Here is a 12,687-nt window from a genome sequence, read left to right on the forward strand (position 1 = left end):
GCTCACATTTGTACTGACCCCATCAGCATCCATTAAATCAGAGTCATGCCAGAAAAATCTTTGGACAAAAATCCTCAGACAACACAGATTTGGACAGAAAAGGTCAAGCACAAAGATTACAGGCATATGTATTTTAATTATCAATCCACAATCTTTAATCCAAATATTTTAATTATTGAAACCATTGTGAAAAAGAAAATAGCATGATATCAGAACAAAAGCCATTTAAAAATTCCACATTGATTGCTCATTTCATTATTTATCTTCAATTTTAGAATATTGAAGACGACAGGAAGCATATATAAAAAGGCAAAGGAGGATGTAAACTAACATCCAAGAGAAAACAGAAATCAATATAAATCCCAACTATTTAGATTATTTTTAAAATATCCCTTGTTAAAGAATGGTGATACAAATATACTTAATTCTGGCCAACTACGTGAGTAATCCAGCCGAGTTGTTACATTATTGTTAAAACATTAGATTGCCTCAATAAAGTGAATCCAAGCAACCAGGTATCTGATGAGATCTAAGGACACCACAAAACAAGTTGAATTCCTTCACTCCAATGCAAAGACATAAAAAGGCCAGATATAACTGCCTCACAAACAATGTTACAGAAAAACAGCCCAAATTGACACAAACTATATACAGCTTGAAAAAAAGCTAGCACTTGCAAGAGATGTTTCCATTCAAGTAATAATTTGTCAAGTGCTGCCACCTTCTCCCTACATCTTTCTACAACATAAAAGACTTGGAGGCAACATACAAAATAATCAATTTTCCTTCCCATGGCTGCTTAGAAGCCATCGATAAAAACGTCATTACATCCACATTGAAAACCACAACAGTTTTTCAATTGATGGGATACAGTGAAAGATTCATTGTTACTTGTTGGCACTTACAGTAAATTCCACAAGTTCAAAACAGAGCTATTCTTCACAGTCCTACAAAATACTGAATCCCTATACCCCATTACATAGGAAAGAGACAGAGACATTCTGAAAAACAGTTACCTAATCACACACTGATCAATGCATTTCTGACGTATGTAATTTTTTTCAAATATCAAAAAATGGAACACTCAATGAAAAATAAATTGCCGCTGAACTCACTCACTGCACGTAACCATTATGAAGTAGCTACTTGCATCCACTTTGTGTACATACAGATAGCCAGCAAACAAACAGTAACCAAATATTCCAGTGTAAATTATGCCTACTTTAGTAGTGGGGAGTCATTTTTCCAAATCCACGGAAGGGCACGCTCTCGTTACCCTGACAGAATTATAAAATTTATCTTTCTATATGGGCAGTCACTTTTAATTGTGTACAGAAACAGATGATCCAAATCACAACAGAAAAGCAGCATTTTTTTTTAAAGAAATTAAAGCGGGACATTTCTCCCATTTCAATTTTTCAAGGGTTTGAAATAAAGGTGAAGATAGACTGATTGTAGTCAAGTTTGGCTCAAACTTGATCGAGCAGAGCTCCTCATTACTATGGCTTGGAATACAGACTACATTGCCTCAGGTTTACACATGTACATCAGTTAAACACTTTCAGTCGTTCATTTTCTTCCTTTAAGATCACATATTCCCCCAACAATTCTTCACTGACTTTTAAGTGCTTAAGTACTGCTTCATCAATTGCATGCTGAAAACAAAACAATCCACATTATTAAACAGCTGCTCCATGTTCCAGAGGCTTTTCATATAAATGTAGCTTGTCTATTTAAAATGGTTGAATAAATAGTTACTCAGTAGCTCACAGGACAAAAGTCATTCCAAAAATGATCAATTTAAGAAGAGTCCTAAGAGTTCTGCAAAGATAAACAGAAGCTGGATAGAGTTTTTACATCAATATCAGCCATTTAATGGAAAGGTAATTATCAAGTTTTATAACAAACACACTTAAATCTCTGGAGAAATAGTTCTCAGATTCTGAAAGATTGTGCAGCTTTGGTTTCCTTTACGGGCTGATCCAGGAAGCAGGTTCGTGAATGCAAGCTATCTGAATGAAAACTATCTGGACTCAGCATTTGGAAAATCATAAAATGATTGTGGAATTCCTCATGCCAGGTCAGGGGCACAGGAGATGTACAGCTAAATCTACTGGGCTTTGAACAATTTTCAGACCACTGGAGTTCTCATCCAGCTCATAGCTATAGGATGAATTCAGGCATGTCTTCTATGAGAAAAAATAAAAGAATTGCAGATGCCAGAAACTAGAAACAAAAACAGAAATTACTCGAAAATCTCAGCAGGTCTGATAATATCTGTGGAGAGAAACCAAAGTCAAAGTCAATGTTTCAGGTCCAGTGACTCTTCTTCAGAACTTTAAAATGAAGTGAACTCTTTTGGAAGATGCATGACCCAAAATATTCATTCAGTCAGTCATTCTTACCAGCTGACAAATGCAATGCCAAATCTTGTTCTATGGAATCTACAAATTTCACCTTTTTTTGCAGATTTACCACAAATTTGGAGAATACACTGATCAGCTTGGAACAGATTGAAAGAAAGACTTTAAAATTTAAAGCACATGTTGAAATTTACAGAATTGTTCATTCACATAACCAGTCATTTCATAGAAATTATTTCACACACACTATGCATCTTTTTCTTCACACCTTACCTCGAGGTCTCTCTTTTTCTGCAGTGTATGCCTGATACATAATTTCCATACACCCTTCTGTAAGTCAGACAACTCCTTTAACATAGTCCCTTTCTGCAAATGTTTGTTCTAATATAACCAGTTCCAACAGTGTTTTTGTACAGTTGATAAGTGATTTGAATAATGAGAAACCACTCTACAACATCACACAAGATACATACATTCTCCAGTCTGGTTCTAGCCTTAAGCAGCAAAAGTAATCTGTGGATCTATAACTCAGTTAGGTCAGTCTCTCTCATTTCACAAAACAGATTGCACGTATGAACATGTTATGCCTTTGCGGCACCCTAGGTTTGTTGAATTGGATCATTTTACTCCACGGACTCAGATATAATGTGCACAAAGTACAGAATGTGTTCAAGTGTCAGACTCCCATATGGTCCACTAGTTTTGTGCTGCACAAGTAGAATCCCCATCACCACAGTGTCCTTCAAAGACTAAGAACTGGAGACATACCTGCTGAATGTGAAATTCATGGATCATGGCCAGCTGCAGTCCAACAACTTCCTTATGGTGCTCCTCACTGATTGAGAATAAATTACATGTAAAAAAACAAACTGGTAAATTCTGGGAGGATAGTTATTCAGTTATGGCACTGATGGAGGACACGTCAAACGCCAAAATTGGTGGTATAGTCGACAGTGAAGGAGGTTATCTAAGATTACAAAGGGATCGTGATCATTTGAGCCAATGAACTGAGGAGTGCCACATGGAGTTTAATTTGGACAAATGCGAGGTATTGCATTTGGTAAAACAAAACAGCAGGACTTATACAATTAAAAGTAGGACCCTTGCTAGTGTTGTCGAACAAATAGAGATTTAGGGGTTCAGGTGCATAGTTCTTTGGAAAACAATAAATGATTGTGGGATTCACATTGTTATTCTTCATGCCAGGTCAGGGCACAGGAAATGTACAGCTAAATCTACTGGGCTTTGAACAATTTTCAGACCACCAGAGTCCTCATCCAGTTCATAGCTACAGGACGAATTCAGGCATATCTTCTATGAGAAAAACCAAAAGAAAAGCAGATGCTAGAAGGTTGCATCATAGGTAGAGAGGGTGGTTAAGACAGCATTTAGCATGTTTGCCTTAATTGCGCAGACACTGAGTACAGGAGTTGGGACATCATGTTGAGGTTGTACAGGACGCTGGTGAGGTCACTTTTGGAGTACTGTGTACAGTTCTAACCGCCCTGCTATAGGATGAATATTACTAAATTGGAGGTGGTTCACAAAAGATTTACCAGGATGTTGCCAGGACTAGACAGTTTGAGTTATAAGGAGTGGGGCTTTTATCACTGAAGCGTAGGAAGTTGAAGGGTGACCTTATAGAGTTTTATAAAATCATGAGGCTATAGATAAGGTGAATAACAAAGGTCTTTTCCCTAGGGTTGGTGAGTTCAAAACTAGAGGGTGTTTTTTTTAGTGAGAGGAGAAAGATTTAAAAAGAGACCTGAGAAGCAACCTTTACACACAGAGATAGTAAGAACTGCAGATGCTGGAGTCAAAGATAACACACAGTGTGGAGCTGGAGGAACACAGCAGGTCAGGCAGCATCAGAGGAGCAGGAAAGCCGATGTTTCGGGTCGTGACCCTTCTTCAGAAATGGTGGGGCGGGGCGGGGGGGGGGGGAAGAAGAGAGCTCAGAAATAAATATAGAGGGGAGGGGTGGGGCTGGGGAAGGTAGGTGGGGTGGTGATAGGTGAGTGCAGGTAGGCAGTGGTGGGGATTGGTCAGTGAGGTGGGAGGAGCGGATAGGTGGGAGAGAAGATGGACAGGTTGTGTCAGGTCAAGGAGGTGGGGATGAGAGGGAGGGTTGGTCACGGGATGAGGCCAGGGGTGGGAGATTTTGAAGCTAGGAAAGTCCACATTCAGACCATTGGGTTGTAGGCTCCCAAGGTAGAATATGAGGTGCTGCTCCTCCAGTTTCTGGGTGGTGTCATTATGACACTGGAGGAGGCCCAGGATGGACATGTCGTCCAGGGAGTGAGAATGGAACGGCAGCAGTTCGCGACTGAAAGGTGTTATCATTTGTCGTGAACAGAGCGCAGGTGCTCTACAAAGCAGTCTCCGAGCCTCCACATGGCCTCAATGATGTAGAGGAGGCCACATCGGGAGCAGTGGATGCAATAGATCACATTGACAGATGTGCAGGTGAACCTCTGTCTGATATGGAAGGTTTGTTTGTTGCCTTGGATGGATGTGAGGGGAGAGGTGTAGGGGCAGGTGTAGCACTTCCTGCTGTTACAGGGAAAGGTGCTGGGTGTGGTGGGGTTAGTGGGGAATGTGGAGCATACGAGGGAGTCGCGGACACAGCGGTCCCTACAAAAGGCAGATAAGGGTGGGAAGGGAAATATATCTTTGATTATGGGGTTGGATTGTAGGTGACGGAAGTGGCGGAGAATAACACGTTGGATATGGAGGTCAGTGGGGTGATGTGAGGCGACAAGGAGAATTCTGTCTTTGTTTTTGTTGCAGGGAGGGGACGAGAGGGCAGAGGTGCAGGAAACACAAGAGATGCGATCGAGAGCCCACCACCCTGTGATACTGTTGGGGGCCGGCCTACCAGGGGAAAGCCATAGCGGCCACGTCTCTGGCACTGAGCCTGGCTCTGTGGCTCAGAAGGAAATGGGGGAAGAATAAGATAGTGATAGTGATAGGGGATTCAATGGTTAGGGGAACAGACAGGAGATTCTGTGGTACCGAGCGAGATGTATGTTACCTTCCGGGTGCCAGAGTCAGGGACGTCTCGGATCGAGTCTACAGGATTCTTAAGGTTAGCAGCCAGAATTTGTGGTACACATCAGTACCAATACAAAACTAGGAAAAGGGATGAAGACCTGAAAAGTGAATATTGGGAGTTAGGTTGGAAGCTAAAAGGCAGGACGAGCAGAGTAGTAATCTCAGGATTACCACCAATGCCACAGGCTAGTGAAGCTCGGAATGGAGAGCAAGTGCAGCTGAACACGTGGCTACAGAGCTGGTGTAGGGGAGAGAGCTTCAGATATGTGGATCATTGGGATATCTTCTGGGGAAGGTGGGACCTGTACAAGAAGGACGGGTTGCACCTGAACTGGACGGGCATCAATATCCTGGGCAGGAGGTTTGCTAGAGCTCTTCGGGAGGGTTTAAACTAGTTTGGCAGCGGGTGGGAACCAGAGCTATGGATCAGAGGATGGGGTAGCTGGTGTGCAGGCAGATACAGCATGCGGAGAGTCTGTGAGGAAGGATAGACAATCGATAGGGCCAAGTTGCAGTCAGTGCGATGGGTTGAAGTGTGTCTATTTTAACACAAGTTAAGGAATAAGGGTGACGAACTTAGAGCATGGATCAGTACTTGGAGCCACGATGTTGTGGCCATTACGGAGACTTGGATAACACTTGGTTGTTGGATGTTCTGGGGTTTAGATGTTTCAGAAGAAATAGGGAGGGAGATAAAAGAGGTGGGGGGAGTGGCATTGCTAATCAGGCATGGTATCACAGCTGCAGAAAGGGATGTCGTCGAGGAGGGTTTGTCTACTGAGTCAGTATGGGTGGAAGTTAGAAACAGGAAAGGAGCAGTCACGTTATTGGGAGTTTTCTATAGACCCCCCAACAGCAACACAGACACTGAGGAACAGATTGGGAGGCAGATTTTGGAAAGGTGCAGAAGTAATAGGGAAGAAGGGTCTAGGCCCGAAACGTCAGCCTTCCTGCTCCTCTGATGCTGCTTGGCCTGCTGTGTTCATCCAGCTCTACACCTTGTTATCTCAGAAGTAATAGGGTTGTTGTCGTGGGTGACTTCAACTTCCTAATATTGACTGGAATCTCCTAAGTGCAAATAGTTTGGATGGAGCACATTTTATCAGATGTGTCCAGGAAGGATTTCTGACTCAATATGTCGATAGGCCAACTAGAAGGGAGGCCATATTGGATTTGGTGCTTGGCAATGAACCAGGCTAGGTGTCAGATCACTTGGTGGGAGAGTTTTTTGGTGATAGTGATCACAACTCCCTGACCTTTACGTTAGTCATGGAGAGGGATAGGAGCAGACAGAATGGGAAGTTATTTGACTGGGAGAGGGGGAATTACAATGCTATTAGGCAAGAACTACGGAGCATAAATTAGGAAAAGATGTTCTCAGGGAAATGCACTACAGAAATGTGGAGGTTGTTTTGGGAGCACTTGCTACGAGTGTTGGATAAGTATGTCCCACTGAGGTAAGGAAGGGATGGTAAGGTGAAGGAACCTTGAATGACAAGACATGTGGAACATCTAGTCAAGAGGAAGAAGGAAGCTTACTTAAGGTTGAGGAAGCAAGGATCAGACTGGGCTCTAGAGGGCTACAAGGTAGCCAGGAAGGAACTTCGAGAGCTAGAAGGTGGTATGAAAAAGCCTTGGCGGGTAGGATTAAGGAAAACCCCAAGGCATTCTATACTTACATGAGGAACAAGAGGATGGCCAGAGTGAGAGTAGGGCCGATCAGGTATAGTGGAGGAAACATGTGCATAGAGTCAGAAGAGATAGGGGAGGTCCTTAATGAATACTTCACTTCAGTATTCACCAGTGAGAGGGACCTTGACATTTTTGAGGACAGCATGAAACAGGTAGATATGCTCGAACAGGTTGACATTAGGAAGGAGGATGTGCGAGAAATTTTGAATAATCTGAGGATAAATAAGTCTCCTGGGCCAGATGGGATATACCCAAGGTTACTACGGGAAACGAGGGAAGAGATTGCTGCGCCTTTGGCAATGATCTTTGTGTCCTCACTGTCCACTGGAGTAGTACCAGATGATTGGAGGGTGGAAAACGTTGTTATTCCCTTGTTCAAGAAAGGGAATTGGGATAATCCTGGGAATTACAGACCAGTCAGTCTTACTTCTGTGCTGGGCAAATTATTAGAGAGGATTCTCAGAGATAGTATTTATGATTATTTGGAAAAGCATAGTTTGATTAGAAATAGTCAGCATGGCTTTGAGAGGGGCAAGTTATGCCTCACAAGCCTTAGTGAATTCTTTGAGGATGTGACAAAACATATTAATGAAGGTAGAGCAGTGGTTGTGGAGTACATGGATTTTAGCAAAGCATTTGATAAGGTTCCCCATGGTAGGCTCATTCAGAAAGTAAGGAGGCATGGGATTCAGGGAAACTTGGCTGTCTGGATACAGAATTGGCTGTTAAATAGAAGACAGAGGGTGGTAGTAGATGGAAAATATTCAGCCTGGAGCTCGATGACCAGTGGTGTTCCACAGGGATCTGTTCTGGGACCTCTGCTCTTTGTGATCTTTATAAATGACTTGGATGAGGAAGTGGAAGGGTGGGTTAGTAAGTTTGCCGATGACACAAAGGTTGGTGGAGTTGTAGATAGTGTGTAGGGCTGCTGTAGGTTGCACAAGGACATTGACAGGATGCAGAGCTGGGCAAAGAAGTGGCAGACAGAATCCAACCCGGAAAGGTGTGAAGTGATTCATTTTGGAAGGTCGAGTTCGAATGGAGAATACAGGGTTAATGGCAGGATTCCTGGCAGTGTGGAGGAACAGTGAGATCTTGGGGTCCACATCCATAGATCCCCCAAAGTTGCCACCCAAGTTGATAGGGTTGTTAAGGCGGCGTATGGTGTGTTGGCTTTCATTGGCAGGGTAATTGAGTTTAAGAGCAGTGAGGTTATGCTGCAGCTCTATAAAACCCTGGTTAGACCACACTTGGAATATTGTGTTCAGTTTTAGTCGTCTTATGAAAGGAAGGATGTGGAAGCTTTTGACAGGGTGCAGAGGAGATTTACCAGGATGCTGCCTGGATTGGAGGGCAGGTCTTAAGAGGAAAGGTTGAGGAAGCTAGGGCTTTTTATTGGAGCAAAGAAGAATTAGAGTTGACTTAAAGGTGTACAAATTGATGAGGGGTATAGATAGAGTTGATAGCCAGAGACTTTATCCCAGGGCAGAAATGACTATTATGGGGGGGGGCACAATTTTAAGGTGACTTGGTGGAAGGTATAGGGGAGATGTCAGAGGTAGGTTCTTTACACAGAGTTGTTGGTTGCATGGAATGCACTGCCAGCAGTGGTAGTGGAGTCAGATACATGAGGGACACTTACACGACCCTTGGATAGGCACAATTTTTTTTCTATTCATTTTGTGGGATGTGGGCGTTGCTGGCTGGCCACCATTTCTTGCCCATCCCTAGTTGCCCTTGAGAAGGTGGTGGTGAGCTGCCTTTTTGAACCGCTGCATTCCTCTTGCTGTGGGTTGACCCACAATGCTATTAGGGAGGGAACTCCAGGATTTTGACGCAGCGACAATGAAGGAACGGTGATATATTTCCAAGTTAGGATGGTGAGTGACTTGGGAGGTGGGTGGTGTTCCCATATATCTACTGCCCTTGTCCTTCTAGATGGAAGTGGTCGTGGGTTTGGAAGGTGCTGTCTGAGGATCTTTGGTGAATTTCTGCAGTGCATCTTGTAGATAGTACACACTGCTGCCACTAAGCATTGGTGGTGAAGGGAGTGAATGCTTGTGGATGTAGTGCCAGTCAAGCGGGCTGCTTTGTCCTGGATGGTGTCAAGCTTCTTGAGTGTTGCTGGGGCTGCACTCATCCAGGCAAGTAGGGAGTATTCCATCACACTCCTGACTTGTGCCTTGTAGATGGTGGACAGGCTTTGAGGAGTCAGGAAGTGAGTTACTCACTGCAGTATTCCCAGCTTCTGGCCTGACCTTGTAGGCACTGTGTTAATGTGGTGACTCCAGTTGAGTTTCTGGTCAATGGTAACCCCCAGGATGTTGATAGCAGGGGATTCAGTGATGGTAACACCATTGAATGTCAAGGGACGATGGTTAGATTGTCTTTTATTGGTGATGGTCATAGCCTGGCATCTGTGTGGCGCGAATGTCATTTGCCTCTGGTCAGCCCAAGCCTGGATATTGTCCAGATCTTGTTGCATGTGAACATGGACTGCTTCAGTTTCTGAGGAGTGGTGAATGATGCTGAAGCTGGTTGGGCCTAAGACGCTACTTTGAGGAACTCCTGTGGAGATGTCCTGGAGCTGAGATGCTTGACCTCCCACAACCACGATCATCTTCCGATGTGTCAGGTATGTCTCCAACCATCGGAGCATTTGCCCCCTGATACCCATCGATTCCAGTTTTGCCAGGGCTCCTCGATACCACACTCGGGCGAGTGCAGCCTTGATATCAAGGGCTGTCACTCTCACTTCTGGAATTCAGCTCTTTTGTCCATGTTTGAACCAAGGCTGTAATGAGGTCAGGAGCTGAGTGGCCCTCACAGAAACCAAACTGGGCATCACTGAGCAGGTTATTGCTGAGCAGGTGCTGCTTGGAAGCACTGTTGATGACACCTTCCATCACGTTACTGAGGATGGACAGTAGACTGATGGGGCGGTAATTGGCCGGGTTGGATTTGTCCTGCATTTTATGTACAGGACATACTTGGGCAATTTTCCACATTGTCGGGTAGATACCAGTGTTGTAACTGTACAGGAGTTTGTCTAGGGAAGCGGCATGTTCTGGAGCACAAGTCTTCAGTACTATTGCCGGAATGTTGTTAGGGCCTGTAACCTTTGCAATATCCAGTGTCTCCAACCGTTTCTTGATATCACGTGGAGTGAATCGAATTGGCTGAAGACTGGTATCTGCGATGCTGGGGACCACTAGAGGAGGCCGAGACAGATCATCCACTCGGCACTTCTGGCTGAAGATTGCTGCGAATGCTTTCAGCCTTATCTTTTGCACTGATGTGCTGGGCTCTTCCATCATGGAGGATGGAGATATTTGTGGAGCCTCCTCCTCCAGTTGAGTTGTTTAATCGTCCACCACCATTCACGACTGGATGTGCCAGAGCTTAGATCTGATCCATTGGTTGTGGGGTTGCTTAGCTCGGTCTATCATTTGCTGCTTTCGCTGTTTGGCGTGCAAGTAGTCCTGTTTGATTGCTTCACCAGGTTGATACCTCATCTTCAGGTGTGCCTGGTGCTGCTCCTGGCATGCCCTCCTGCACTCTCCATTGAACCAGGGTTGATCCCCTGGCTTGATGGTAATGGTAGAATGGGGTATATGCCAGGCCATGAGGTTACAGATTGTGTTGAAGTGCAATTCTGCTGCTGTTGATGGCCCACAGCCCCTCATTGGCGCCCAGTCTTGAGCTGCTAGATCTGTGCAAAGTCTATCCCATTTAGCACGGTGATAGTGCCACACAACACGATGGAGGTTGCTCTCAATGTGAAGACGGGACTTTGTCTCCACAAGGACTGCGCAATGGCCACTCTTACAGATTCAGTCATGGACAGATGCAACTGCAGCAGGCAGATTAGTAAGGATGTGGTCAAGTATGTTTTTCCCTCTTGTTGGTTCCCTCACCACCTGCTGCAGGCCCAGTCTGGCAGCTATGTCCTTTAGGACCTGACCAGCTCGATCAGTCGTACTGCAGCCAAGCCACTCTTGGTGGTGGACATTGAAATCCCCCACCCAGAGTACATTTTGTGCTCTTGCCATCCTCAGTGCTTCCTCTAAGTGTTGTTCAACATTGAGGAGTACTGATTCATTGGCTGAGGGAGAATGGTATGTGGTAAACAGCAGGAGGTTTCCTTGCCCATGTTTAACTTGAAGCTATGAGACTTCATGGGATCTGGAGTCAATGTTGAGGACTCCTAGGGCAACGCCCTCCTGACTGAATACCACTGTGCTGCCACCTCTGCTGGGTCTGTCCTGCCGGTGAGACAGGACATACCCAGGGACGGTGATGGTGGTGTCTGGGACATTGTCTGTAAGGTATGATTCTGTGAGTATGACTATGTCAGGCTGTTGCTTCACTAGTCTGAGAGACGGCTCTCCCAATTTTGGCACTAACCCCCAGATGTTAGTGAGGAGGACTTTGCATGGTTGTCTTTTCCGGTGCCTAGGTTGATGCCGGGTGATCCGTCCAGTTTCATTTCTTTGAGTCTTTGTAGCGATTGGTACAACTGAGTGGCTTGTTACGCCATTTCGGAGGGCAATTGAGAGTCAACTACATTGCTGTGGGTCTGGAGTCACATGTAGGCCAGATCAGGGGAGGGTGGCAGATTTCCTTCCCTGAAGGGCATCAGTGAATCAGATGGATGTAAAATGTAGGTTATGCAGGGTAGTTTGATCTTGGAGTAAGATAATAGGTTGGCAAAACATTGTGGGCCGAAGGGCCTGTACTGTGCTGTACTGTTTTGTGTCCTATGTAAGATACGTATTGTCTAAACACCATTTCCTCAGCTCTATTCTTTCAAATGTGGCACTCGTTCTGCAAAATGAAACACTGATATCTGCATCAAGAAATGGATATGTTAAGAGAAACTTTTTGGTAGTCTACTAAAATAAGTTTTAATGTAAAGCTAAAGTCGCCATAATCTTACCAGACCATAGGGCTGGTCTCATTAGACAGAGTTGACTAATGGTGGTTTAACCTGGGGGTCACCATGCCTCAGGTGAAAGGGGAGATCGAGAAATATACTTAGGTGCCATACACTTGGTAAATGTCCATTTGGGTGCAAAGTGTTTGGATCAAACAGAAACTAGACAGGAAAATACTATAGTTTAAGAATAGATATGAACATTGCTCGGGATGAAGACAGACCACTTAAACTCAAATATGGCCATATACAGCCAGCTGGGCAAGTAGATACAGGGGAGGCAATGGCCTAGTGGTATTATAACTGGACTGTTAATCCCGAGACCCAGATAACATTCTGAGGACCTGGGTTTGTATCCCGCCACAGCAGATGGTGGAATTTGAATTCAATTTTTAAAATGTGGAATTAAGAACCTAACGATGTCCATGAATCTACTGTTAATTGTCAGAGAATCCCATCTGGTTCACTAATGTCCTTTAGGAAAGGAAACTGCCATCCTTACCTGGTCTGGCCTACATGTGACTCCAGACCCACAGCAATATCAGTGTCTGTTTGGGTTTCCTCCGTGTGCTCCGGTTTCCTCCCACAGTCCAAAGATGTGCAGGGTAGGCGGATTGGCCATAGTGCCCAGGAATGTTTAGG

At 44.6% G+C, this 12,687-nt stretch overlaps 1 protein-coding gene across 6 annotated transcripts in view; it reads right to left on the reverse strand.

Annotated features, from left to right (window-relative positions):
* Positions 1–301: 301 nt before the first annotated feature.
* LOC125485141 (protein NEDD1-like) overlaps positions 302–12,687 on the reverse strand; it is a 76,960-nt gene continuing 64,574 nt past the window's right edge. For all 6 annotated transcript variants that reach the window (XM_048606561.1, XM_048606558.1, XM_048606562.1 and 3 more), the window contains 2 exons: positions 3,132–3,198; positions 302–1,655 (listed from right to left, as the gene is read on the reverse strand). In XM_048606561.1, coding sequence (XP_048462518.1) covers positions 1,548–1,655; positions 3,132–3,198 — 175 coding nt within the window. In that variant the 3' untranslated portion in view covers positions 302–1,547. The remainder of the gene's footprint in view (positions 1,656–3,131; positions 3,199–12,687) is intronic.

This window comes from Rhincodon typus, chromosome 16 (genome assembly GCF_021869965.1).
Source record: "Rhincodon typus isolate 14 chromosome 16, sRhiTyp1.1, whole genome shotgun sequence".
Lineage (NCBI taxonomy): Eukaryota > Metazoa > Chordata > Chondrichthyes > Orectolobiformes > Rhincodontidae > Rhincodon > Rhincodon typus.